At 50.5% G+C, this 27,123-nt stretch overlaps 1 protein-coding gene across 7 annotated transcripts in view; it reads right to left on the minus strand.

Moving 5' to 3' along the window:
* The window catches only part of SEC16A (SEC16 homolog A, endoplasmic reticulum export factor), a 60,508-nt gene that overhangs the window by 1,259 nt on the left and 32,126 nt on the right, over positions 1-27,123 (minus strand). For 3 of the 7 annotated variants that reach the window (XM_083375014.1, XM_083375015.1, XM_083375018.1), the window contains exons 11-32: positions 26,795-27,034; positions 26,593-26,690; positions 24,784-24,865; positions 24,118-24,235; positions 23,203-23,314; positions 22,526-22,631; positions 20,750-20,890; positions 20,325-20,438; positions 17,520-17,718; positions 16,990-17,214; positions 14,009-14,085; positions 13,506-13,556; positions 12,933-13,094; positions 12,620-12,697; positions 11,743-11,799; positions 11,255-11,360; positions 8,625-8,762; positions 7,972-8,066; positions 6,193-6,267; positions 5,589-5,648; positions 550-612; positions 1-188 (exon numbers count right to left, since the gene is read on the minus strand). The exon at positions 1-188 is cut by the window's left edge and continues 1,259 nt beyond it. In XM_083375014.1, the coding sequence (XP_083231140.1) occupies positions 120-188; positions 550-612; positions 5,589-5,648; positions 6,193-6,267; positions 7,972-8,066; positions 8,625-8,762; positions 11,255-11,360; positions 11,743-11,799; positions 12,620-12,697; positions 12,933-13,094; positions 13,506-13,556; positions 14,009-14,085; positions 16,990-17,214; positions 17,520-17,718; positions 20,325-20,438; positions 20,750-20,890; positions 22,526-22,631; positions 23,203-23,314; positions 24,118-24,235; positions 24,784-24,865; positions 26,593-26,690; positions 26,795-27,034 (2,466 nt within the window). In that variant the 3' untranslated portion in view covers positions 1-119. Of the gene's footprint in view, positions 189-549; positions 613-5,588; positions 5,649-6,192; positions 6,268-7,971; positions 8,067-8,624; positions 8,763-10,612; positions 10,717-11,254; positions 11,361-11,742; positions 11,800-12,619; positions 12,698-12,932; positions 13,095-13,505; positions 13,557-14,008; positions 14,086-16,989; positions 17,215-17,519; positions 17,719-20,324; positions 20,439-20,749; positions 20,891-22,525; positions 22,632-23,202; positions 23,315-24,117; positions 24,236-24,783; positions 24,866-26,592; positions 26,691-26,794; positions 27,035-27,123 lie in introns of those variants that run through there. The other 4 variants (XM_083375016.1, XM_083375017.1, XR_014493903.1 and 1 more) reach the window with 4 other exon arrangements.

A 27,123-nucleotide genomic window follows, 5' to 3' on the forward strand; every position in this document is an offset into this window, starting at 1 on the left:
TCAACGTCGGCCACAGTCTCTGCGGGGGGAGCAACCCAGATTGATTCTCAATTTGAGAAACGGCGCTGGCACCCCATGGCACTCTTGTGCGTTGGCCCAGCTGAGAGACCAAATGGATGCTATTTTAAGGTAGGGTATTTTCTCTGCCCAAACCTGCCAGGTCGTGAGCTAGCCGGAGCTGCGGCAGACTGAAAAGACAAAAGACATTTTATTTTTTACAATCAATGTGGTCACTGCACAGCTTGAAACAAAAAGAACCCCGCAGGCACAACTTCTACTGTTTGAAATCCTCCTCCTCCTAGGTTGTATTTTAACGCAAAGCCAAGGTCTTCCAAATTCTGTTTCAAATCAAATTCCAATCCTCAAAGCTCAAAAGGACGACTGTTCCTAGCAAATCCACGACCGAAGCAAAATTTTTGGACCCTGAACCCACCCAAAGGATTAAATACAAGTTGGAGCAAATGGCAAAGCACTCCAGGGATATGCACGTGGGAGGGGTCCATACAAGGCTAGTTTTGTGGTACTCACATTGGAGGAAGAATACTGTACCTGGGCAAACTGAGATGGATTGTAGAACTGGACCGCTCCACTTGGGGGATCTCCAGAAGACACCTAAACAAAAGCAAAGAGACAGTTTTCTATTCCCGAGATGCCAGAGAAAGTCCAACAAGCTTGCCTTCTATGGTCGACAGATAGGGATTCCACAATGCCGCAAGCGGAGTATCACACACAAATGCCAGAACAGGAAGGAAAAACCCACCTGCCCCCAACTCCCAGGGAAGCTTCTGCGTTACCGACGGGAGCAGCAGTGCAGGCTGTGTCACAGAACAAAGGCACATGCACGGGCCTGAAAAGGCTGATTTGGGGTAAAAGGGGGGCGGCAGTCTAAACGTGCAAGAGGAGCAGCAGAAAAAAGGTTAGCCGTGCTAAGTGCTCGAAGAACGCCCAACTGGTTGGGGTGCATCCACCTCCCCTTGTTGCTTCCGAGAGCGCCCCAAAGATGGACGTGTACAAAGATTGAAGCGCTTGGTTCCTTCTGACAGGATCCGGGAGAGAGAGAGAGAGGCTTTCACAGCCTTGGCAACTCTGAAGACACACAGGTCCATTTGGGGATTAGTCCATGCATTGCCAAGGCTGAGAAAGCCTGTTGTAAGGAAGACCAACGGTTCTGTCAGAATCCATTTGTATCATATTCATAAATGTATGTTTAAAGCATTATTCTGTGGATTCTACCTCTCCCGAAGAGGAGAGAACGGATGTGTATTGAGCTGGTATTAAGCATTTCAAAGGAAAAGAGAAGCCTTTTGAACTGGGGAAACAAAAGGGGGGGGGCTAGCATCTGGCTTGTGTCACGGAAGAGAGCAATAAACATAAAAGGTCCTAAGTTCCTTTTTCCCACAAAAGGGATGATATGAGGTAAATGATGGGGGACTGACCAAATGGGGCTAAGGGGGGGTTAAACTGGGAACTCTTTATAAGGGTTTAGTTCGTGGAATAATATTAAGTCCTGTCTTGTATTCCTACAACCAAGCATGTCATAGTAAAGATTCTTTTTGGACTAGATTTGACTCCAAGAGTTTTGTCTTCCTAAGACGTGGTTTGTGGTGGGTCCTGACAGGTTCTTGAACGGGACCCGCTTTGAGGTTTCCGTCAAAGAGCTTCAAGGAGCTCCCATCCATTTAGATTCCTGACTCGCAGAAAGCCAGCTGAGCACCGAGGCATTTTGGTTGGCCTCCGAATGCCAGCTGGAATAGCGGTTGTCAAACGTCGGATCATTTTCTCACAGCATCAAGGGTGTCCCCCCCAACCAGGAGTGCTTCTGCCCGCATGTGAGTCTAAGGTGAGGGAGAAGAATGTTGCAAGACCTGGAAAAGGCATGCTTCGCGTTCAGCAAAACTTTTTCTTTTTTGGGTGTGGGTGGGTGAGATTTCAAAAGGGGGCAGAAAACGTTCACTGAGCATTTTCCAGCAAAAAATGAGGGCTCTCTGCCCTTGGGTCTTTCAGGCTTATTTAGGCCCACTGTTTGCTAGTTTCCGTTCGGTTGATTTTACTCATTCATGCCATAAAGCAGTTGGGATAGAATCCTAGGGCTGAGAGGGTCCTAGACCAGGGATAGGCAACCTTGGCTCTTTTATGACTCATGGACTTCAACTCCCAGAATTCCTGAGCCAGCATGGGGGAACTATGGCCCCCTCATGACTCGTGGACTTCAACTCCCAGAATTCCTGAGCCAGCATGGCTCAGCTTGGAAACCTCTCCCTTTCCCCTCAGCATAGCTGACTCAGGAATTCTGGGAGTTGAAGTCCACGAGTCATAAAAGAGCCGAGTTTGCCTACCCCTGACTTAGACATTCTAGTCCAGGGGTCTTCAAACCTGGCCCTTTTATGACTTGTGGACTTCGACTCCCAGAATTCCTCAGCCAGACCCCTGTTCTAGACAAATGATTGTCCAATCTGTTCTTGAAAGCCTCCAGCAATGGAGCACGCACAATTCTGGGAGGCAAGCCGAGTCATTGTTCTCACTGACAGGTTATTACTTCTAGCTTGGATCCCTCTTTAATGATGCCCTCCGGTTCTCTGTAGAATGAGTCAATCCCCACTTCCTTGTGACAGGCATTCAAGTACTGGAAGACAGCCGTCATGTTGTGTCACATGATATACAGCATGATGTATGATTATCGAACGGTTTGATCTGTAAGGCACAAGTGGCCCCTTAAGTCCTTTTTGGTGGTCTTCCCCAAACTCCCTGCTGACAGAACTGCTGTTTCTTGCCAGTGCTGGTTTTACAAAATGGTACAGCGGTCTTCAATTCCCCCACAAAGCACTCCCCGTGAATCCTAGCCCTGTATCCGCTGCATCACAATAGTACTGATAAATGAGCGTAACTCAGGGTTGAAATGAGGGTGCTTGGTGCTCTCCGAGCTTGGGGGTTTTCTTGCAGGTGTTTCATTACCCAAACCGTGTTTCCTCGAAAGTAAGGCCTACACCAGGGGTAGGCAACCTTGCCTCTTTTATGACTCGTGGACTTCAACTCCCAGGAATTCTGGGAGTTGAAGTCCACGAGTCATAAAAGAGCCAAGGTTGCCTACCCCTGGCCTACACCAACAATAAGCCCTAGCGTGATTTTGGGGGGGTGAGGTGAGCCCAATATAAGCCCTACCCCCAAAATAAGCCCTAGTTTTGGACGAGACACACACCTTAAAATCAAGCGAGGGCGGTGTGTGTGTGTGTGTAGCTGCCCCACCCACCCTTCACCCACTTACCTTGCAGTCAGGCCTCTCCTCGCTGGCTCACTTCTTCTGAGGCCTCTTCTGCAGCCAGGCCTGCATTTTTCAGACACAGGCCTTTCCGGAAGGCCTCTGCAGCTGAGAACCGAGCCATAGCTCAGTTCTGCAGGACCTCAGCAACCAAGCACCAAGCTCGGTACTCGGCTGCTTAGGCCTTCTGGAAAAACCTAACTGCAAAATGCAGGCCCGAATGCAGCTGCAGAACTTTGGCCCCAGAAGAAGTGGACCGGCTGGGTGGGGCTGTCAGTGCCGGAGGTGATGTAAGGCTTCCCCTGAAAATAAGATTTGGTGCCTCTTTTGGAGGCAAAATCAAATCAAATCAAATAAGACCTGGCCTTATTTTCAGGAAAACATGGTAGGTAACCTCATCAGTGCTAGAAGGGAGCAGGGTTTGCTCTCAGTTTATGTTCTAGTGCAGGGGTGTCAAACTGCTGGCCCACGTCATGAGGAAACTGCGCCCACCCCATTGCCGGCAATGGGGAAAACGTTCCGATACATCACATGACGTCACAGGTTTGACATGTCTGTTCTAGTGGCTTGTGCTGTCCATGTTAGTGGGGATGGTCTTAAGAGGTTCTTCGGCTTGGCTGTTTACCGAGCCACCAGGGCTCTTTTTATGAATGTGATGAAGTTGCATGGATATCCATTTTGTTGAAAGATGTTGTATAAATGATCTGTCTCCTTCCCCCCTTCAGGATTGCTGCGGTGTGTTTGTGCTCATCTAAACAGAGTTCTTACACAGCTTCTCTTTTAGGAGGTTGTGTTATTACTTTGGTAGTGGAGCACCTGGTTGGTGTGTGTGTGTGTTTTGGTACACTTGTGTTTCTACGTTGCCATCCTAGTAGGCACTGATAAGAATATCCAGGGAGGGAAGCATGTTATTATTTTCACCCTACCTCTTGTGAATTGGGATTCTTTTGCAGATGTTGTTGATGGCTTTGTGGGTGTTCTCTAACTGGTCCCTTTTTATTAAAGGTGTGGTCTATACACCTGATGCATTTTGGGGGGTAGCATGTATGGGAGTGCTATTGATTCCAGATGTTGCATTACATCCTCTGCTTGAGTCCTGAAAGCGGTGATCCCACGGGTGTTCCGTTGATCTGTTGATAACTATCCGTCAAATTTATTTTATTTTATATTTTTTATTTTATTTTATTTTATTTTTATTACATTTATATCCCGCCCTTCTCCGAAGACTCAGGGCGGCTTACAAGCTTAGCAGTAGCCTTCATTCTATGTATATGCCTGTTTGTTAGGGCTTTCATACACACCCCCAAGCGGCAATATTACAAAGTCAGCTTATTGCCCCCAACAATCTGGGTCCTCATTTTACCTACCTCGGAAGGATGGAAGGCTGAGTCAACCTTGAGCCTGGTGGGATGCGAACCTGCACTAATTGCAGGCGGCTGGTGTTACTTAAGGAGGCATTAGCCCACTGCTCCACCAAGGCTATTCTGTGGTTAGGCAGAGGCTAAGATCAATTCTGGCTCAAAGAGGCAAGTATTTTAGGGGAATTAATGTGACTGTGCTATTCGGAACTGAAAGCCTTCTCAGCCTAAAGATTTGGCCCTCTCTGTAAGTTAATTATGCCAGAGTGGGCAGCTCTCAGTTGGGAAACAACCCTCTCCTTGAGTGAGCCGGGGCAAAACCTTTCCTTCTTTGGGGTGCGCGTTAAGAAGCCAGAAAGCAGCTTTTGGGGCCTTAAGGCCCCCGTTTTGTAAGTGAGCACTTCAGCCAGATCCCTCCAGAGGTATCACAGGTCACTGACCCTAACCCTCCTGTGGCTCCTAAGCCCCATTTCTCATCCCTGTCCTAGTGACATTAAACCTTGCCCACTTAAAGCCCACTTAAACCAGACTCATACTACATAAAGCGAATAAACTATATTCTGGCTTAATCCAATGGCCCTGTTCGCACAACACATAAAGGCAACGGCTGGATTTGCACTGAAACACACAGCCTGATTTAGCACTTTTGCTTTTTCTACTTGTTTTTCAGTTGCTATCCCATTCCAGGCTGGCTGGACAAGACCCCAACTCTTGACCGCCACCGCCCCCCTTTTTTTTTTTGGCTTGGACTCTGAACCCTGCATTGTGGAAAAGCAATCCTGCTTCCCCACCCCAGGAAGGCTGGCTCACAAAGAGGTAGGCACGGCTGTGTGAGTCTACTCCATTTCCCTGCTTTGAAGGCCGGAAGGCTTCATCTTTAGGGTGACGGGTTAGTTTGATAGGTTGGAGATATGATTGGGGTGGGGAGGGAGGGAGGGAAAAGGAAAAGAGAAGGGGAGGGCCAGCCAAGGTACCTGATTTAAATGCTGGCTGACTTCACGGGATAATGAACTCGTTGAACTAGAGCGCGAAAGCTACAAAACAGCAAAGACACACAACACACACAAAAAAGGGAATCAAAATCACCATGCCAGCCTCCGCCTGCAACTCTCAGCTAAACTCTTGTCCATATCAAAGGGGGGGCAAGGGTTAAATGATACATATTGCTAAATGCAAATTAGCTTTGTTTTTTTTTTGTTTTAAAAAAAGGCCCTTTCTGGGTTACAAACATCTCAGATGCAACTCAAGGCCTGGGGTTGGATTTTAACAGCTTAGCATTTTCGTGGCACTCAAACTCATGCACAAACCATGTCCGACAGAGGAACAAAAGCTCCTCAGCAGGGCAAAACCTCTTCAGGAGAGGCAACTGTGACTTCGGCTGCCAGACACAGATTGCCAGACCAAACCTTACTGCACATTTACTTCCTTCCGATTCTGCTCTTCCTGCTTCCGAGGACCTTTCAGCTCCTGAGCTTGTTACCTGCTGTTATTTCCTGTCGCAAAGGTGGGCCTAGGAGGATCTGGCCGGGGGGGGGGGCACAAAGGCTCAGAGTAGCTAGCCTGGCAAGGGAGACCTACCTCTCCAGACTGGGCATCCCCCAGATTCGGTGCAAGAAGCTCAGGCCCAGGTGGAAATGCAGCAGGATTTAAGTACTGAAAGGCAAAAGGGGGAAGGAAGCCATGAACAGTCGAAACGGAGCAACGTGTCCTGGTTCCGATGAATGAGACAAATCAAACAGATTGCAGGCATATTATTTATCTAAAAAAGTCTTAGTAATGAGATGAAACATCGGCACTCGTGGAGAGATGCCAAAATCTGAAATCTCCTCCCCCAAACCCATCGTAACACACACACAATCCCCGCCCTTATCTACACGTCATAAATCACATTATCCAATTGGTTTCACATATGAGGTTTCACTTCCCATTCTGTACACGGCTTTTTGCAATCTTCTCACAACTTCCGGGTAGATTCCTCCCTCCCAAATGAAGCAATTAAAAATAACAGGCTGTCTCTTATATTGTCGGTGCAAAAACATGTCAAGGTTTGCAGCATTGACACAAGGACCCAGGAGGATGCAATTTAAATGATCCCAGGGCTAAGCACTGGGACGAGCACTCGTGTTTTTGTTAAGGCTCTCCATCCTGGAGGAAAGGTCAGAGAGGGGTCAGTGCAATACTTAACACAGACAGGCTTTCATTCATGGCTGTTTAACTAGGGTTCAAAATTACGACGGTCTCGGGAAAAGCGATACACAGGCCGTCCTTGCCTTTACACCTATCCTACCACCACCACCACACACACACAGTCCCGGGATTGCCGTTTAGGCATTTGGCAACTGGCTTGCCTTTACAACCGGTTGCAGCGCCTTGTGGTGACCTGATTGTGATGTGCGGCCCTCCCACCAGTTTCTGCCCAAAACATATCAACTGGGCAAACTGGATTCGTTTAATAACTGTGGTGAAAACGGTCACATCATTAGGTTCACCCCCGTGACGACTCGCTTTACGACCTCCATGACATAGAGCGGAAATTCTGGTCCCCTGTGGTCGTATGTTAAGGACTACTGCGTGTGTTTCTTCTCATTCACATATCTTTCACCCATTTTTGATGTTCTCTCCTCCCTCACCCAGGCACAACCTGCTGCCCAGCCAACAGTCTTTCTGTCAGGATCCATTTCTAACTATCTCCTCTGTGCTAAAACCAAATCTCAACTTCCCCTGGATTCTGCCATTCCCAAGGGGGAGAGGGAACAAGCATGCGGGCTTGTTTTCACTTCCTCCATGAAATGTAACCTTTTGTTTATTCCACCTGTCTGCTATCCATCACAATATAACCAATTGCTTTCTTACTAGGCATTCCCTCTCAACTTACGGGCAACTAGAAAAGGGGGTGGGGGGTGGGGAGAAATATAAGGTTTGTTTCTCCGAATGAAGTGTGAGGGGTGGTGGAAATGATCCTGCTGCAAACGGACCGTTATCTCTCCTCTCCCATGATGGATTTACCACCTGGAGATTGGCTGGTCTGGAACTGCCCGAATGAACTGTGGGGTGGGGTTTTGCTTGGAGACACTTTTAAAAATATCGATCTGCAAGGGGATTCCTCAGATCCTGTCTATTATGTCTGCTATCTCCTATTTCTTAATAAAAGTTCCTGCTTGGAAAACCTTGTCTCCAAGAGTCCTTCTTTCTTAAGATGTGGGCTGAGGTGGGTTCTGACACTTTTACTGACACCCAAGGTCCGGATTCTTAGCCCCCGAGGCTTCTGAGTGGGGCCTGTGAAGCCCGGCTGCTTGCGTGCAAAGGCTGGGGGTCTCACAACTCTGAAAGTAAACAACATGTGCAACTCCAACTTACTGGGACTTCTCCAATTGACTCAGGGTTGGTGTCGTTCCCTGGTGCCACCTGATCTTCAGCCAGTCCGCCCTCCAGCAGCGTCTGCTCTTCAGGAACTGTATGAAGAGGTCACAGGGTTTTGTTTTTTTTTTAAAAAAGGAACAAGCTCTCGGCCCCTTCCGTCCCAGGTGTCTGCGTTGGGTTTTCCACGGAAAAGGAACCCAGTTTTGAAATGGGCGTTCTCTCCCATACTGGTGATCTCTGGCTGGCTTTAGGGGAAATTTGTTCTCACAACTGAAAGGCATCGAAACGGCTTTTTAAGGCCGTGTTTCACCAAAAAAAAAGGCAGGTTGTTTCAGCACAACTCTTCAGAAAACTGAGAATTCAAGAAGCGTATTTTCACAAATCATCTAAACAGAACATTTGTAATCTAAGCCCTTCAGTAAGAGGCAGGCAGTCTGTCTAAAACCTGCGCCAGCTCATTAAGTTCTCCCGTCTTATGTTGTTTTCCTTGCAAAAACCGTCCAACTAAAACCAGCCAACAGCTTTCTCCCTTTCCCTTCCTTGGAAAGGAAAGCAGAAAAAACAGCAGCCAGGAAGGAAGGCGGGCAGGCTGGCTAGCAGGCTGCGGAGTGCGGCTTTCACTGGCCGCCTTCTCACCTGCTTTTGCTCACCTGAGTTGGGCACGAACACGTTGGCAGGGATGGGCATCGGGGCCAAGGGAGCAAACAGGTCAGCTGGAGCTGGAGCAGCAACGGGGGACTTGGCTTTGCTCGGGTTCAGGATGTCCACGTAGCGGGCTTTACTTCCTGCTGTGAAGAGACAAGCAGGAAAAAAAAGCTTACTCCAGACACTGAGGAGGAGGAGGAGAGGAAGCACGTCAGAGAACAAGGGCCCAATTTCCTGCCCGCTGCATTCAGGATGGCAAGGGCCCATTGCTGGCTCTTCTGCCACTTCCCGTCTTTGGCCATGTCCAGGGCGGACCTCAACTCCCAGAATTCTCAATAACGGCCACGCTGGCTGTGGAATTCTGGGATATGAAGTCCACACACGTGGAAATGATCAATAATGCTTTTCTTGGAGAGGAAGGGGTGGTGGTGGTGGTGAAATGGAGTCCTGGACCTTGAAGCCAAAATATGCAGCAGTTCCACAGTGGCTGGTTGGGGCCCCCACCCCCACAAGTTATCAGGAATCCTCCCAGAAGAAGCCTGTCTGTCAGGCCTGCCATCTTCGGCTTCTTCGCTTAACTGACATCCTGCCATAAATGGCAAAGGGAGGGGAGAAGGAATTTGGGGGAGTAAGACTCAGGGGCATGGGAACGGGGAAAGAGAAAAAAGGGGGAGGGAGAGACGCTGACAACAACCAGAGGTGTCATCAGCAACAGCAGTAGCACAAATACCGCTTCACCTGGTGCTTTACCAGGTGTGCTGGTAGCTTCCCAATACTCCCATGCTACACCTTTGCTCCGCGAGCTGCATTGGCTGCCGGTTGCTCTCCAGGTGAGGTTCAAGGTGTTAGTGATGACTTACAAAGTCCTACATGGCATGGGTCCGGATTACCTACGGCAACACCTGCGGCCGGCGTCAACTTCCCTCCGTCCAGTGCGCTCCCACATAGAGGGCGTCCTCAGGGTGCCACCGGTCAGAGAATGCCGATTGGTGACCCCCAGGGGGAGAGCGTTCTCTGTGGGTGCGCCAGACCTTTGGAACCGCTTGCCGGTTGAGCTCCGAACGGCCCCCGACCTTCGCTCCTTTCGGCATGATCTCAAAGCCTTTCTTTTTGAACAAGCTGGCCTGGTCTGATGGGTTGGGGCTGGGTTTTATAATCAGTTTTAATTTTAATATATATTAATTTATTACGGGCATTGTAGTTTAATTACTCTTTAATTTTTGTATCCTGGTTTTTATTATGTATTGCCCTGTTCACCGCCCTGAGTCCTTCGGGAGAAGGGCGGTATACAAATTAAATTATTAAATTAATTAAATTAAATTTACAGCCCTCTCTAAGCGAGGAGGGCGATCAAGATCCTCGTTTTACCAAGGATGGAAGGATGAGTCAACCTCGAGCCGGTGAGAATCGAACTGCCAAACTGCAGGTAGCCAGCAGTCAGCAGGAGGAGCCTGCCACTGCGCCACCACCAGAACAAGCCAGAACAAGCCCGGCACCAAGGCCACATGGCCTGGGAGCAGAGTGGAAAACTTCAAAGGGGAATACGGTTGGCCACTGACGGACTGGCCAAAGGGGAGGGCCAGGAGAAAGGGGGAAATGGCACCTTTGCAGGGGAACAGCCAGATCTGGCTTTGCCTTTGCCGCTTAACTGTGGCAAAAGAAGCTTTCCTTCCAAAGGGATGGAACTAAGGGTCTTTCTTTTCTCAATGTCTTAGGCTGGGACGGATCTGACACTCTCTTCCAACCCGCCTGGAGGGCATTGAAAGGCGAGGCAGACCTTGCGGTCAGACCCACAAAGCTCATCTGGAGCTGGGGGGATGAGCAAGAGGCCCCCGGAGCATCCGTTGCCAGAATCCCGCTTTCTCCCACCGGCCCACAACTCCTACAGCACGCATCCATTTTGTTTTCACACTTGACCCAGAGCGGGAGTTCCTAGCCTTTGGGAGCTAACGGGATACATAAAAGGTAAAGGTAAAGGTTGCCCCGCACACACGTGCTAGTCGTTTCCCACTCTAGGGACAGGTGCTCATCTCCGTTTCAAAGCCGAAGAGCCGGCGCTTATCCGAGGACGTCTCCGTGATCATGTGGCCGGCATGACTAGACGCCAAAGGCGCACGGAACGCTGTTACCTTCCCACCGTAGTGGTCCCTATTTTTCTACTTGCATTTTTTACGTGCTTTCGAACTGCTAGGTTGGCAGAAGCTGGGACGAGTAACAGGCGCTCACTCTGCTACGCGGCACTCGGGATTCGACCCGCCAAACTGCCGACCTTCTAATCGACAAGCTCAGCGTCCTAACCCACTGAGCCACCGCGTCCCTAACGGGATACATACGAAAAGCCAAACACATTGCAGTCATTTGGCAAAGGCTGCCCTGCTGCCATCTAACGACTGAGCAAGTGGTGAGGCTGTGTTGCATTTACTCATTTATTCCAAGGGACCCTTGCCATAAAAGCACATCAACTCCTGCCACCTCTTGAGGTGCCCTCAAACCCAACACTACCTTCCCTCGTTGCCGGCTGTCTGGACCAGCCAAGTCAGGGAGTGGACAGACAACGGACCCAGGGATTCACAGGCAACCCCTGGCGTCCCCCGCCTCTCCGATTCAGGGTAGGTTTTCCAACTGCGTAAGGTACCTGCTCTCCTGGAGAACATGTTGACGGAAGCATTGGGGGGTCCTGCTAATCCAGAGGGAACAACTGCCTGAGGAAATCCTGTGGGGGGAGGCGGAGGGGGCTTGCTCTAAAAAGAGAAAGAGAGGGGGGAAAGTCCTTGAAATTCAAATCTCTTAAGTGAAAGCTTTCCCCTTCCCGACACGGTTCTCTGTGGAACCTCCTTTACGTTTGGTGTTGGATTGTAGCAAACCACTAGTTGGCTTTGCCAGGTGCACGGGAGACAAAGGGATGGAGAAAACAAGTAGGCTAGAACAGCAAAGAAAGAAGACCCTCCCAGGAATGCAGCTGCTTTTCCATCCCTTGACAATGTGCTGTGTGTGTGTGTTTGTGTGTCTGTGTAGAACAAAAAGGGACTTGGAGCATGATGTGTGTTATGCTCAGTGGTGATGCGATCTCAGTTCCCCATTTGATATGTGGATATTCATCTCTGAACTGGCCACAACAATTACTTCTTCTTCAGGTTCATCCAGGTTGATCCAACGCTGTTTCTTTTCATCCCAAACAATCTGCAGACGGATAAAGAAGCACGAAGCAAGTTAAGACCCCCCCACTGCTTTCCAAGAGGAGCGATTCAGCTAGCTAGACCTGCATGTGGGTTTTCCATTTGAACACATTCGATATTGTTAGAATAATCAAATATAAAGGTTTCAAATCCCTTAGCAGTTGTCGCTCAGCGCCAAATCTGGGCTCTGGGTGTGTGCGTGTGTGTGTGAGATCAAAAACATCCCAACGGAACTGCTTCAAAGATTCTTGGGTGTGTCTAGCAGTGTGTGGGCGAGCATTATCGTCAACCAACACCACCGTGGAAGGGGTGCCATAGAAAATCCCGCCAAATGTGAAGAGGCCGAAGGAGTAGCTGCTAGTGAAGTTTGTGGAGCGTAGTGCAACCATCAGTTCAGAAGTCTACTGTGAAACGTTACGAAAACTCAGACGAGCCATCCATAACAAGGGTCGGAACCTGCTGACCTTCGGTGTGGTGTTGGTTCACAATAATGCTTGCCCGCACACTGCTAGACGCACTCAAGAACTTTTGAAGCGGTTCCGTTGGGATGTGTCAGTCGTTTCTGTCCGTCTGATAGAAACCATCGTGCCAATGTCTAAATCTGCCTCTTTGTAGAAGAGTTTTTCCCCAACTTTCTTTGCCAGTCGCGAAAAGTGTTTTTACCCCCGAGACTGGAATTGGTGCCATTTGAAAACGTGAAAAATAAAAAAAAATGTGTTTGTCTTTTAGAGGTCCCGAGGCCAAACGCTACACTTGCGAATTTAATATTCAAAGGAAGAAAATAATGCCCGAGCACGCCAGTACGGGGCGAACGGCTTTCTCACCGACTTGTTCTTATCATCAGGCAGATGAACTTCGTTTTTGGTTTTCCCCATTAGCCAACTAAGCCAGTTGGCACCGCTCTGAAGAAGAAGAAAAAATTGCAATCATCGTTTCTTTTAATACAATGTCCCCCCCCCCCCACCCCGAGATGCCAGAGCAATTTCTGACTTTTAAGTTTGACGGAGGAAGTGGGGGAAGGAGAGAGAGAGAGAGAGAGAAGCCTCCGGAAAGTTTAACCCAGGTTGGCAAAGCCAACCCAGGAAGGAGGAGGGGGGGCAGAAGTCTTTCCGTTTGGCTTTAAGATTTGTGGCTCACTTTTTGAGGCGCCAGCTCCTTCTTGGCATCTTTGGGGCTTTTCTCCCTCTCGGGGATGGAGGCTGGGGGCGGAGACGGCTGCTTGGCGGCTGAATTCTGCCTCTCCCGGCCAATGGAATGCACCGAGGACTCCGAGGTGGTCCGAGACCGCCGCCCTGGGCCCTGTTGTGACAGACGACTGAGTTCAGTTTGGGCTTTAAGAAGGGACGTCTTCGGTAAAGGTGGAGGAAGGAAGAGGAGGAGGAGGAGGAGGAGGAGGAGGAGGAAGAAAAAGCGCCAACGAGCAATGGAAATGAGAAGTGGCGGGTTTTCCCCCCGCGTTGAACTAAAGGTGTAGGAGCAACGTAGAACTAAAGGTGTAGAACTAAAGGTAGAACTAAAGGTGTAGGAGCAACGTAGAACTAAAGGTGTAGAACTAAAGGTGTAGGAGCAACGATGAAAACTAATAAGTTTGAAATGCATATCAGTCTCCCTTAATTCTTTGTTAGCAATTTACACACACACACACACACACACACACACACACACGTGGAGAAAAAGACGGAGTGGCAACAAGTCAGTTTCAGGGCCTACCATGTGGACCGAAGAACACTGGGAAGTCGATTGGGATCGTCGGCCTGGGCCCTGGACGGAGACAAAGTCAGCACCTGAACGAGCAGCCAAGAACAACAGACGTGGGCAGCAAAAGTCCCCCTGGCTCAAACCCCAGGGGTGCGAGGAGGAAAAAAAAAGAAGAAGCAGACAACCGGGAACTCACATGCGGGATCCGCTTGCCTTCAGCCTGAGGCCCTGCCTGTGGGTGGTTCGAGGCCATCGCCCCCACTGGCAGAGCTTTGCAGGCAGGAGGTGGCTGACCAAGAGGGCCCCGGACCACTTCTGGAGTGCTCAGAGAAAGGCCACCCTAGGGACCTCTTCAGAAAGTTGGCGTTCTGGAACTAAGGTGCCCAAATGAAGCCAGAGCAGGCAGGGCAGGCCTGGAAACCTCCCACAAGAGCTCAGACACCAGGTGGCCGCAAAATGAAGGTCGTTAATAAAGAGAGAGAGAGAGAGAGAGAAAGAAAGAAACAGGCCAATACCATGTCTGCCATCTTCCCATAGAAGTCTTCCTCTCTGGACTTGGGAACCGCCTTCCAAACGGGAGAGTCAGCCACCGCTGTGGTCGTGCAAAAGGAGAAAGAAGGAAGGAAGGACAAAGAAGTAAGCCTTTGCTGCTCACAAACCAAGAGGGCCTGTGAGATGAGTGGTTATGAATGCATGTGTGAATCAAGGAATGATTCCTCACTTACTGCTATGCTAAAGCGCTTCAGCTAATAAACAATTCCAAACTTACCTATCAAAGGAAATTAATAGATTATTAGTCTTTCTTGGAAAAGGGACTTTGGTGTTCCAGCTTCCGAGGGGCCGGGGTGGGGGTGGAGTGGTGGTTTAACAGTCTATGAAGGGGGATGGCATCACAGGTCATTGCCCCCCCAGTTATGGGAGTGGGGGGTGTCTTTCTTTTACTCTGGATTTAAGGAGGAAATCTGAAATCAACCCATCTACCCTCTGGACTTTCATTTCTTGTGAGCAAGTAACAGAACAGAACAAAACAGAACAGAATAGAATAACGTATAGAATAGAATAGAATAATAGAACAGAATAATAATAGAATAGAAATGAATAGAAATAGAATAGTAGAATAGAAATAGAATAGAAATAGAAATAGAAATTAGAATAGAATAGAATAGAATAGAATAGAATAGAATAGAATAGAATAGAATAGAATAGAATAGAATAGAATGGAACAATAATCAGAATAGAATAGAATAGAATAATAATAATAGAATAGAATAATAATAGAACAGAATAATAGAAGAATAGAATAGAAATGAATAGAAATAGAATAGTAGAATAGAATAAAAATAGAAATGAATAGAAATAGAATAGAGTAGAACAGAATACAAATAGAATAGAATAGAACAGAATAGAACAGAGCAGAATAGAATAGAATACAATAACGAATAGGATAGGATAGAATAAGGAATAAAAATAGAAATAGAATAGTAGGCCACAGTTGTTAAGCAGCCAAAATTTGGCAGTTGACTGCAGGGCAGGGCCCAGCCATCAAAACTTTGGAACCAGTTTGCTAAGTTCCTTTAAGTACGTCTTAAAGTTGCTATGGGGGCACTGCTCTGGGGGATGTATGGGGAAATTCTCGTTCTCCTTGGAATTTGAAGGAAAATTCAGTTGGGACGTTTTGCGGAATTGTAATAAAACTGGTTCTATCTTAGCTTCCCCGGCATGAAGTGAAAGCAAAACTGCAAATACGCTGGGAATCCCTGCTGGGCTGACAGTGAAGGCTGATGGTTTGCTTTCTCGCCCTTCCAGGTCCTGACGTTGGGGAGGTCAATACTGGGCCAACCAAAACCACGTGGAAACATTTCTATCTACTTTTTATGTATCTGTCTACTCTCTGTTTCTTTCTGGGGTGCAGTCCCTTGCAGACCTGAGAAACGCTGCCTGAAAGAGAACAGACAATATTCTGGCGATGAATACCATTTGTTCGCTACCCCAGATTTTCAGGATAAAAACCTTCACGGCTCCTACCGGTGTCTGTCAAAGTGTGATGGGCTTGTATGAGGAGCAGCATAGAAACAAAGCCAGGGCAAATATATATATATATATTTATTATTTTTTTATTCCATTTATATCCTGCCCTTCTCCGAAGACTCAGGGCGGCTTACAAGCTTAGCAGTAGCCTTCATTCTATGTATCTGCTTATTAGGGCTTTCACACACACCCCAAGCGGCATTATTACAAAGTCAGCTTAATTGCCCCCAACAATCTGGGTCCTCATTTTACCTACCTGGGAAGGATGGAAGGCTGAGTCAACCTTGAGCCTGGTGGGACTCGAACCTGCACTAATTGCAGGCAGCTGGTGTTACTTAAGGAGGCATTAGCCCACTGCTCCACCAAGGCTCTTGGCAACTAAGGGGGCTGAAATCTACTTGCAAATCCCCTTAAAGGGCCGACCCGTGTCACAAAAATGGGTAAAGTTCCATTACAGTCTAGGAGCTGTGCAATTTCAGAGTCCCCTGGCTTCTTCTCCAGAGGCAACCCGTGGCCTGCTTGCCTGAAATTGGTTCCTGGAAAGCCAGAAACGCCAGAAGAAGGGAGGGTCAATGCTCAAGAGGGCCAGCAGCAGGTCCCTTAGGAAGAATTTCATCCAACTTAATTTGACTCGAGGCATAATCTTTCACCTCTCTCAAAGGCTCCGGGAAGGGAGACAGGGACCTGGATCCAAGGCGTGGCGATGCAAAGCGGGCAGGTCCGCCTATATAATTATCTATCTGAGATGGGACTGCAATTAGAGGGGGCCGCTAAGGGCAGCCAAGGGCAATGGAAAAAATCTGAAGTTAAGCATCCCTGCTGAATTTCCCAAGGAGGATGGGATCCTAAACATGCTGCTTAAGTGGGAAAGGCAATTAACAGATCTCTTTCCCCCTTTCCCCCTCCTCTCCACCTTGCAATTCCTTAGATCAGTGACGGCGAACCTTTGAGAGACCGAGTGCCCAAACTGCAACCCAAAATCCACTTATGTATCGCCGGGTGCTGGGTGGGCGTGGCCCTTTGGGTGGGTGTGGCCCATTGGGTGGGCGTGGCTGCCGTGGTCACGGCAGACTGGGTGGGATTAAAAAGTTCAATCAATTCCAACGCGGCGAGATCTTTTTTTTTTCCTGCAAGAAGTTGAAATCGATTGAACCTTTTTTTTTTTTTTGCACACGGAGGCGGAGGCCTAAAGCGAAAAGGTTTTATAAAACCCAGCTGAAGGCCTAGGAGTGGGGCGATGGCGCGCGTGCCCACAGAGAGGGCTCTGCGTGCCACCTGGGGCACCCGTGCCGTAGGTTCGCCACCAAGGCCCTAGAGGTTTTGTAGGGAAAAAACAAATGCAGGCTCTGCGGTGCTCCCCTGCTGTTGCGCTGCAGTCTGAGGCAGGCTCTCTAAAGCCGAGAGCCAGGCTGCACCATCAGGAGTCTGCCGGCTGATTCCTCCCCACCCGTTCCCCAACAAGCCAAACCTGCTTCATGCTGGGTCCCCTCGTTGGGCTGCAGCTCGGGACCTTGAGGAGGCAGGCCCGCTGACCCCCCGTACGTGGGGTTCAGCTCGCTTTCATAGGGGCTGAAAAAGGCAGGTCTCGGGCCCACAGAGGAGGGTGCCGGAGGGTAATAAGGAACAGCGCCAGCAGTCTCCTGTTGGGAAGGTGGGGTCTGAGCCACCGAGCCGTCCAGGATGGTAGGAGGGGCTAGAGAAAGGATTGAAAAAAGAATGGAGTTTGCATCCCATAATAAGCAAGAGTCCAGAACGACCCTTTATGGTCCTCCTGCCCATGAGCAGAAGGGCTCTGCAGGCCACAGTCCGGCATGGCCACTGCTGCCCTCAGAGCAGCCGGCATCCTTCGCTCACACAGCCGGTTGCTCTGCCACAGTCCAAGAAGCAAGAGGGATGCTTCCCAACAAATGGACAGCGGCTCCAGAGCTGCCCAGCTTCCCACAAGGCAGCCTGGAATTTGGCTCTCCGGGTGTTTCATCCCGCAAGTCACGCACACACCTGAAGGCAACAGCTGGACATCTAGCCTGGGCTGGACCACGCTGGGCAGCAGGGAGGCCAGCAACGGATGGCTGGAGCTGACTTCTAGGCTGCCCCCCAGGCCTTCGTTCTGACTGGCGTGGTCCGGCTCCGAGCTGGGCGTGCTGGAGGAATACTGCTGGGGTGTGGACCGCCCAATGCTGTACCTGAAGCAGCCCTCCTGCAACGAGAGGGATGCCAGCAGGCCCTTTCAGCTGAGACCAGCCACTCAGTGCCATCTGCCCAGCCCAAGGCGCGACCCCCATTACTGCAAGGCGCTCGGGAATTACAGTAGGGGATTTGTAGCAGATTTCCACCTAGGGGGATAGTCTGGCTCAGAGGTCCCCAACCGCAGAGAGAGGTTTTTCCGCGGACCGGAGGGTGAGCGGCGTCAGAACCCATTCCTATTTCGTTTCATTTCTATCTATCCCCTCTGATCTAAGCCCAAATCTCACTTCTCCCTGGGTTTTGCCATGCTTCCAAGGGGGAGGGGGGATATGCCTGCAGGGTTATTGCTTTCGCTTCCTCTATTTGCTACAATGTAATCCTTTACTTTGCTTATTGGGTCTGTATCCTCCACCCGCCTGCTGAAATGTAACAACTTGTTTCCTGTGTTATCTCTCTGAACTCTTATCTTTTAAACTGTCAGTTAGAACAAAGGAGGAAATAAGGAACATAACCTCTGTGCCTGGTTTATGTTCGCGCTCTCAGAGGAAGGTGTGAAGAAGCCGCCAACCATCGCTGCGTGAGCTGGAGACAGGCCGATGTTATCTCCCCGTTTCCCACAACGGACTTAACACTTGGGAATTGGCCCTCCCACATCGGGCGGTCGATCTGTGGGGTGGGGGGGTCTTGCTTGGGGATACTATAATCTACTGCGCTGCGCGGGAAATCTCAGATCCTGTATATTATGCCTGCTATCACCTACTCTTAATAAAAGTTCCTGTTTGGAAGAAATTGTTTCCAAGAGTTTTGCTTTCTTAAGATGTGGGGTTGAAGTGGGTCCTGACAAGTGGTTTCGTGTACGGCCTGCATCCCACGGATGGGGCTTTGCTTGTTTGTGCGGAGCGGTTGCTGGCAGGCCGTGGCCCGGTACCGGTCCATGGATCGGGGGTTGGGGACCCCTGGTTTAGCTGGCCTGAGCTCTTTATTCCTAGAGGGTCTCCTTCCCTTGGTTCCTCCCTCACACCCCTCGTCTTAGCTGTTCTATCATGGTTCTGGCTCTCTTGACCCAGGATGGGGGGAGGGGCATTCTATGGTCAATGACCCAAAATGCAATAGAGCAGGGGTGTCAAACTCAATTTCATTGAGGGCCGCATCAGCATTGTGGTTGCCCTCAGGGGGCTGGGTGGGTGTGGCCTGGGTGGGTGTGGCCTACTGGGTGGGCGTGGCCAAAGTGTGTGTGGCCTACTGGGTGGTCATGGCCAGCTCTACATGGTTCGCATCAAGGGTGCCTATGGGGGCCTGGGCAGGAGTGGGACAGATCTGAGGGTCTCTGGCAGGAGGAGGGTCTCTGGGCCAGGGCCAAGGCAGTGGGGGCCGTTCCCTCACTGTTTCCAGGATGGCTTCGCGGGCTGCATGAAACCACTTCGCGGGCCGGATCCGGCCCCCGGGCCTTGTGTTTGACATGTCTGCAATAGAGCCTCCGTGGAGACCTTGCCTTCTGTCTGATCTCTCCCACTTGGAAATCAATACAGGTAGTCCTCAACTGACGACTACAATTGAGCCCAAACTTTCTGTCGTTAAGTGAGAAATTTGAGTTTTGCTCTATTTCACGACCTTTCTTGCCTCAGTTGTTAAGTGAATCGCTGCAGTTGGTAAGTTCACAACCCGGTCGTTAAGGGAATCTGGCTTTCCCCCAGACTTTGCTCATCAGGAGGTCGCAAAAGGGGATCTTGGGACACAGCAACCGCCATAAATGTGAGTCAGTTGCCCAGCATCTGAATTTTGACCACGCGACCACGGGGATGCTGCAAAGGTGGTTAAGTATGAAAAATGGGGTCATAAGTCACTTTTTTTTCAGTGCCATTGTAACTTCGGTCACTAAATGAACTGTTGTAAATTGAGGACTATCTGTAATGGTCTTTTTTCTGTCAATAATCTGTGGGATTATTGACTTAACTTCTGTTACTGTTATTTTTATTGATCCGACCATAGCCAACTTTTTACAGTTATGGAGGAAACACGTCCAGCCCTAAGGAAACCATTTTTCTCGGAGATCTTTCTACAAAACTTTAAAAAGAAATCTCGGTGGCATCTGTACACCAGAGGTCTACAACCTTTCCGGGCTCGCGGGCTGCAGGAGAGGACAGCAGTTCCCAAATTCGTGCATGCATGCGCACACATCCACATGCACTGGTGTGGCACTAGCAACCCTGTTCGTGCATGTGGCATGTGCTGGCACCGTGTGCATGTACAAATGGCCACACACACACACACACACATCCCTCCGGTGGTGGCTAGCAGCCTGGTTTGTGCATGTGCGAACGGCTACATAACCTGCCTGGCGCTAGCAGCCAGTTGGCAAATGTGCAAACGGGACGTGCACACGCACCAGGGGCTGGCGTCCCCGTTCGTGCCTGGGCTGCTAGCGTGAGTGGGGGAAACGTGCGCCCACACATACCCGCACCAGCCAGCCATTTCCACAACCCGCTGGCCAAGAACCCGCGGCCCATTCCCGGTCCATAGGTTGGGGTCCCCTGCTCTACGCCTCGTAGTTAGTCCTGAGCAAAGCCGGAGCAGTCTGTGTCCACCTGCCGCAAACCTCCAAAAGGATGTTAAACTCACCTTAATCTGCCCATCTAAGTCTCGGAGCTGAATTAGCCAGTTGGGCTCAATAAATAATTCCTGCTCGGGCTTCTCCTTCAACAGAGGGTCAAAAAGCCGCAATTGGGAAGAAATCTGTAAAATGAAGGATGGGAAATCAAGTCACATCGAGCCATTTCCCAGGACCGCTCAGATTATCCAGAAAATGAGAAACGGCAGCAGCTGCCTGCCTCCAGGGGCCAACGCGGTCCGACTCTCCCGGAATGGGGTCTGGGGTCCTGGGAATTGTGATTCCCACCTATCCGGAGGGCTCAAAGTCAGCGAAGGCCGGGCAAAGGGATCGCGCACAGGAAAAGGTGAAGGGTTCCGAAATACCAGCCAAGCCCCGGTGCCTCCCTCCCACCGCTGAAGGCTTAAGGAGCGCTCCTGCTGCAGAGTGCACCGACCTGGATCACCTGGCTGATGAGAACCGGCGAAGAGCAGCCGGGGTTTGTGAGGATGGCTTTGGAAATCACTTCGCAGTAGTGAAAGGCTTGTGCGATAAGTCCCATCTCGGCCAGCCGGCAGGCGTAGATGAACTTGAACACCTGAAAAGGCGAGAAGATTTTGAGCCTCCGATTCACACAGACGGAGGACGTGGCCAGAACAAAGGCTAACTTCGCTTCCCTTTCGCTTCCATTTTAATTGAGAGCAATTCCAGGTAGTCTTTGAGTGACCCTGGCAGGGAACATTTGCGACTTACGACCGTTTCCCACAGTTACGACCTTTGCAGCAGCCCCACGATCATGGGATCAAAATTCAGAGGCTGGGCCACTGGTTCATAGTTACTGACCGTCGCGGTGTCCCAGGGTCACGTGATCGACGTTTGCCACCTTCTGACAAGCAAAGTTAAGGGGGAAGCCAGATTCACTTAACAACCGGGTTACGAACTTAACCACTGCAGCGATTCACTTAACAACTGTGGCGAGAAAGGCCGTGAAACAGAGTAATACTCACTTCACAAATGTCTCACTTAACGGCAGAAATTTTGGGCTCCATTGTGGTCGCAGGTCGAGGGACTAGCTGTACTACATTTACTCCCATATGACATATTTAATAATTTTCCTCTTGTCACCCTAAGCCAGGGGTAGGCAACCTTGGTTCTTTTATGACTCGTGGACTTCAACTCCCAGAATTCCTGAGCCAGCCATGCTGAGGGGAAAGGGAGTGGTTTCCAAGCTGAGCCATGCCAGCTCAGGAATTCTGGGAGTTGAAGTCCACGAGTCATGAAGGGGCCAGTTTCCCCATGCTGGCTGAGGAATTCTGGGAGTTGAAGTCCACGAGTCATAAAAGGGCCAAGTTTGAAGACCCCTGGTCTGGATCTAAGCCCGCAGTTTCATCAAAATGGCCAACTGAGGAATTCTGGGAGTTGAAGTCCACCAGTCATAAAAGGCCAAGTTTGAAAACCCCTGGTCTGGATCCAAGCCCGCAGTTTCATCAAAATGGCCGACTGAGGAATTCTGGGAGTTGAAGTCCACCAGTCATAAAAGGGCCAAGTTTGAAGACCCCTGGACTGGATCCAAGCCCGCAGTTTCATCAAAATGGCCGACTGAGGAATTCTGGGAGTTGAAGTCCACCAGTCATAAAAGAGCCAAGGTTGCCCACCCCTGCCCTAAGAATTAACGGCTGTGCAAAAAACGATAGGGAGCAGCCGGGGTTCTATGTCAAAGGGTTTCTGTGGGGGCCAGAAGTGGTCTGAGGGCTCCAAGCAGCGTGTGTGTCCTGGTTTGAGGAAAAAACTATAAGCTGCCAGGCAGTCTCTAAGCAGGGCTCACAGTCCGCCGCAAAGTCCCCCGAGCCAACTGTGCTTTGCACGTGGTCCTGCTGCTGCAGAGGCCTCACTGGGACTTCCCGGGTCTGCAAATGAGATACTTGCAGCTCCAGCCGGAATCTTCTGAGTGCCGCTGCTGCTCCCACTTTGCTCCCTGTGTTGCCATGGGGAGGCAGAGACCCGGAGCAGCACAAGCGCTGCGGCAAAGGAGCCCCCACGAGCTACGCACACCACAGTGTGCTCAGCCCCAACAGGCTGGAGAAGGCAAGGCGGCGCCCAATCAGCAGCTTTCAGGGTAGAAGCAGCCTAGGAAGGCCACCAAGTTGACCCCCGACCCCAAGACCGCCAGCGATCCATGAGCAAGGGGGACCGGCTGCTGGCCCAGAGACTTCATATATAGAGAGATGCAAACCTGGAAGTTGGGCAGGGGGCAGGGCTGAGTCCCCAGCGACTGGGCGTACTCGTAGGCCTCGGTCCGCTGAATCGCCTCGTTGCTGGCAAACTTCAGGAAAGGCAGGCTAAGAAGCAGGAAAAAAAAGAGAACGGCGCCCTCCTTCACTGGGCCGAAACAGCTTCTGACTTGCGAGTCTGGCTCGAGGAAGTGGGGCTAGCTTTGCCCCTCGAAGGGGCATAAAGTCAAGGCCTGGGATGCGGGAGCAAACAACCCTCCTTCCTGAGTTTACAACAGGCCCCGGGGGTCTTTTGCTGGAATTCCCAATGAAAACATGAAACCACGCCCTGCCGAAGGCTTGGCAAGCCACAGCGAACCGTCTCCTCTTTGACGTGCCAACCGAGAGCGCTGCTTGTGGGGCGCAAGCCTCTCCCCGCACGGCTGCACCCTCCGCCTCTCCGCCACGCAAGCAAGGTTGCGTGCTTACAGTTGCCTGAGCTGCAAAGGGAACTGCGGGGGGGGGGGGGGGGGAGAGAATGTGGAAGCGCAGCAAGGCATGGAGAAGGTGGCAAGCGAGAGTCTGGGCCCCACTGGAGAAGCAGAGTCCCAGCCCTGTAGTGGAAAGAGGCGGGAGGAACCAAGGCGGCAGCTTAATCCCGAGGCAGAAAACTGGAAGGATTCCCCCCCCCCCGCCGCACCTGTGGTTTGCACCGATCAACACCAGCTTGGTGGTCTTCTTGGTGTAGACGCCAAAGTCCTCCCGGGCCATCAGGTAGCAGAAGTGAGCAGCATCCAAGAGGCCCTTGGAGGCTGCAACCAAAGACAAAACAAGTTGTCCTCTCAGGGAACGGGATCCCGCCGGCAGCGTCCCTGAATCCACTCTAGGGATCTGCAACCTCAAAGGCTGGATTCAGGTAGGACCACCGGGGCCAGGAGGATGATCCAGAATTGATCTTCCCACTACACGGCAAGGTAGCCATCCCTGGCTCAAGCATCTTTCAGCTAGACAGGCTGAGATTTGATCGTCTCCCAGAAATGCGGCAGGATTTTTTCTTACTATTTAGTGTCACCTTCCTTACCAAAAAAAAAAAAAAAAGTCACTCCAGGTTCGCAGCCGGATCGTATGTTGGGTTTCCTTAAGTGTTACTGGTCCACCTTTTAGAAGACACTGCCTCTTCTGAACGGCAGATGGTTAGCATTTTTATACATACATCTACGAGGGCAATTTGGAAATATTTGAAGCTCTCGGAGGAGCAGGCAGCCGAGGGGCTGGCTAGCACCCTGAAAACCCTAACCCTCTGCCTTTTCGCATGTTTTTAATGTCACATTTTAACTTCCCCTGCCCCTATTTTAAATTTTTATATGCAGTTTCTTTGTTTCACGTTTTATCTGAACAAAGCCCCAAAGGCCTCTGTGAGACGGGCGACGGGCGAATGCTAAACAGGGATAAGTAAGGAAAATAAGTAAATAAAGCTGTTCGCTTGCTGGAATTCCTGTCGTTAACCCTTGCAAAAGAGATCCAGCCTCTGTGGCCGCTTAGTAAGTTTGGCTCCTGATGCTGCTTCCCCCACCCCCCACCCTGCCCGCTCCACACCCTTTCCTTGCAGGATTACCCAGCGTGTCCCCCATGGTGACGATCGTCCTCGACTCGACGTCCGTGTTATTAGTCAGGTTGGACAGGACCATGGCTAGGTGAGGTCTCCAGTCGCCCCACTTCTCGTCTCCACAACACTAAAGAAAGAGGGGGAGAGGCCGAGGCTGTGAGCCACGAAAGATGGAAGAGCCTTGGTGGAGCAGTGGGCTAATGCCTCCTTAAGTAACACCAGCTGCCTGCAATTAGTGCAGGTTCGAGTCCCACCAGGCTCAAGGTTGACTCAGCCCTCCATCCTTCCGAGGTAGGTAAAATGAGGACCCAGATTGTTGGGGGCAATAAGCTGACTTTGTAATTATGCCGCTTGGGGTGTGTGTGAAAGCCCTATGGAGGCTACTGCTAAGCTTGTAAGCCGCCCTGAGTCTTCGGAGAAGGGCGGATATAAATGGAATTAAAATAAAAAAAATAAAAAATAAAAGAGGGAGCAAACTTACAAAGCTGCGGAGCGCATCGAGTTGGCACAGAGTGGGGACAAAAAACTCCCGCATCCCAGCCAGGATGAGCAGAGAGGAGCTGAAGAGCGGATACAGGAATACGTGTCTCCGCGTATTGAGGCCATCGGTCCCAGCAGGGAAGCTGCAATCCCGGCACTGGGAGGGCACCGAGAGAGTTCTCTCTGGGCACTTACGTTCGAGGCAGCTGGCATCCTGCCAGACATTAGCTGGTAGACAGTCTGCAGCGGATCGTTGATTGGGAGGCTGTTGGCGAATCTAGAAAGAGGAGAGCACCATTAAATCTATTTGCAGCCTGTTGGCCTGTCTTCTAGATGTCGACGACCAAAGAGCTAACCGGAAAAACAGTTAGTCAAAAAAAAAAAAATTAAGAGTTTTAAAGTTCTCCGTTAACAGGCTGTTATCGTAATCCACTCGTAGAAAATTTGCCATGGCATCTTTATCTATCCCAAATCATCCCAAAAGTTACAAGCAAATCAATCCTGGGTTTGTTTCTTAATACTGTCTCTAGTCAACTGTTGTGGAATTAAATGTAGTAAATTCAGTCTTAGGAGTTTAAAAAATTTTGGAGGGCTTGTTTCGCAAGGGGTGGGAACTAATGTAGTAATCTATTAATTGGTATCCAACTAGAGGGGATAATATGTGTATAGTCTTTTTTTAGAGATTTTATTAATTCTTTACATACATATGTTAGTTTCTCAACCCGCGTGCAGTCTGGGTTCAAAAGCGCTAATACCTAGTCAAATCCTAATCTTTGGTTCTTTCCTCTAGCCCAGGGGTAGGCAACCTCGGCTCTTTTATGACTCATGGACTTCAACTCCCAGAATTCCTGAGCCAGCCATGCTGAGGGGAAAGGGAGAGGTTTCCAAGCTGCGCCATGCTGGCTCAGGAATTCTGGGAGTTGAAGTCCATGAGTCATGAAGGGGCCAAAGCTTCCTCCATGCTGGCTCAGGAATTCTGGGAGTTGAAGTCCATGAGTCATAAAAGAGCCGAGGTTGCCTACCCCTGGCCTAGGCCTAGGCCGCTTTATGACTCATGGACTTCAACTCCTAGAATTCCTGAGCCAGCCATGCTGAGGGGAAAGGGAGAGGTTTCCAAGCTGAGCCTTGCTGGCTCAGGAATTCTGGGAGTTGAAGTCCATGAGTCATAAAAGAGCCGAGGTTGCCTACCCCTGCGCTAGCCATTTGTAGAACGACTCCCAGGTTTGGTAGCATTCTGTTTCTTCTTTATCTTTCAATCTCATAGTTAATCTGTCCATCTCTGCGCATTCCAATATTCTTTTAATTACTTCTTCCTCTGGTGGCACATGTTTTGTATTTTGGGAGTTCTTTTTTTCTTTTGGATATATTTTTTTTGAGTTCTCTATTTTTGTATTTTAACTTTGGTTTGAATAAAATAAAAACGGGTTTTAAAAAAGAGCGGGTCAGCAATCAACAATCCCAAGGAGGAAAACTGCCTTGGTTCCCCTTTGGGGAGACCATGCAAGAGCTTCAGAACGCCCCAAAGCACTGATGGCAAACCTTTTGGAGACCAAGTGCCCCCAAACAGCCCCCGGCTCCACCCCACATGCAGCTTGCCTGCCCCGCCTGTCCGCAAGGCCACCCACCGCCTCCACGGCCCACCACAGATCGGCCAGGTGGTCCAGCAGCACCGTGGCAGCAATGCCCTGCGCCCAAATGCACGCGATGGGGGGTGAGGGCGGAGTCTTGTCCCCGCTGCCCGGCTGTGCTTGGGGGCAACTCTCCTCCGGGGGGGGGCTGCTGGTGAAGAGGGGGCCACGGGGGGAGGCGGGAGTGGGGCGACGGCGCACGTGCCCACAGAGAGGGCTCCGAGTGCCGCCTCTGACACGCGTGCCATTGGTTCGCCACCACTGCCCCAAAGCCAGCCAAGAGGTTGCTGCCTTGGCCCGCTGGCCGGATCAGACCGCAAGACCTTCTGGGCGTCAGTCCCACCTGAGATCAGAGGCGCAAAGAGGAATCTCTCACCTGGTCATCACCCTGGCATGTGTCCTGCTGTCCATTTTGCTGGCAAGCAGCAATGCATGGCCCCAAAGCCCGTGTTTCATGGCGGATTCCAGTGCATCCTATTGGGAAAGTATTCAGGATATTAACACTTTTTTTGCAGACCATCTCCTCTTTTTTAGCCAGAGCCAACATGCAACAGGAAAGGAGGCCGGGCGAAAAGCACCTTTTTGCGTCCATAAAGCAGGAGCTCCCGGAAGCGTTCTGTTTCCTTCTCCAGGCTGTCGATGGTGGCAATGAGCGTGTCCGTCAGGAAGGACAGCTGGGCTTCTCCGCTCTCTTCGGCCACCTGCTCCACGGCCTCGGTGAAGTCGATCAGGTTGGCTTCGTTGGGCGACTTCCCAGGCAGCCAGACCGTCTTGTGATCTTGAAGCAGCAGCTCAGCTATATCTGTGCCCACCACTGTCTGCAAATAAAAGGGATGCTCTTAATACAGGTGAATTCTGGGAGGTGTGGTCCACACGCCTCGGAGTGGGTTAAGGCTGAGAAACCATC

Source organism: Vipera ursinii, assembly GCF_947247035.1.
Source record: "Vipera ursinii genome assembly, chromosome: 16".
NCBI classification, from domain to species: domain Eukaryota; kingdom Metazoa; phylum Chordata; class Lepidosauria; order Squamata; family Viperidae; genus Vipera; species Vipera ursinii.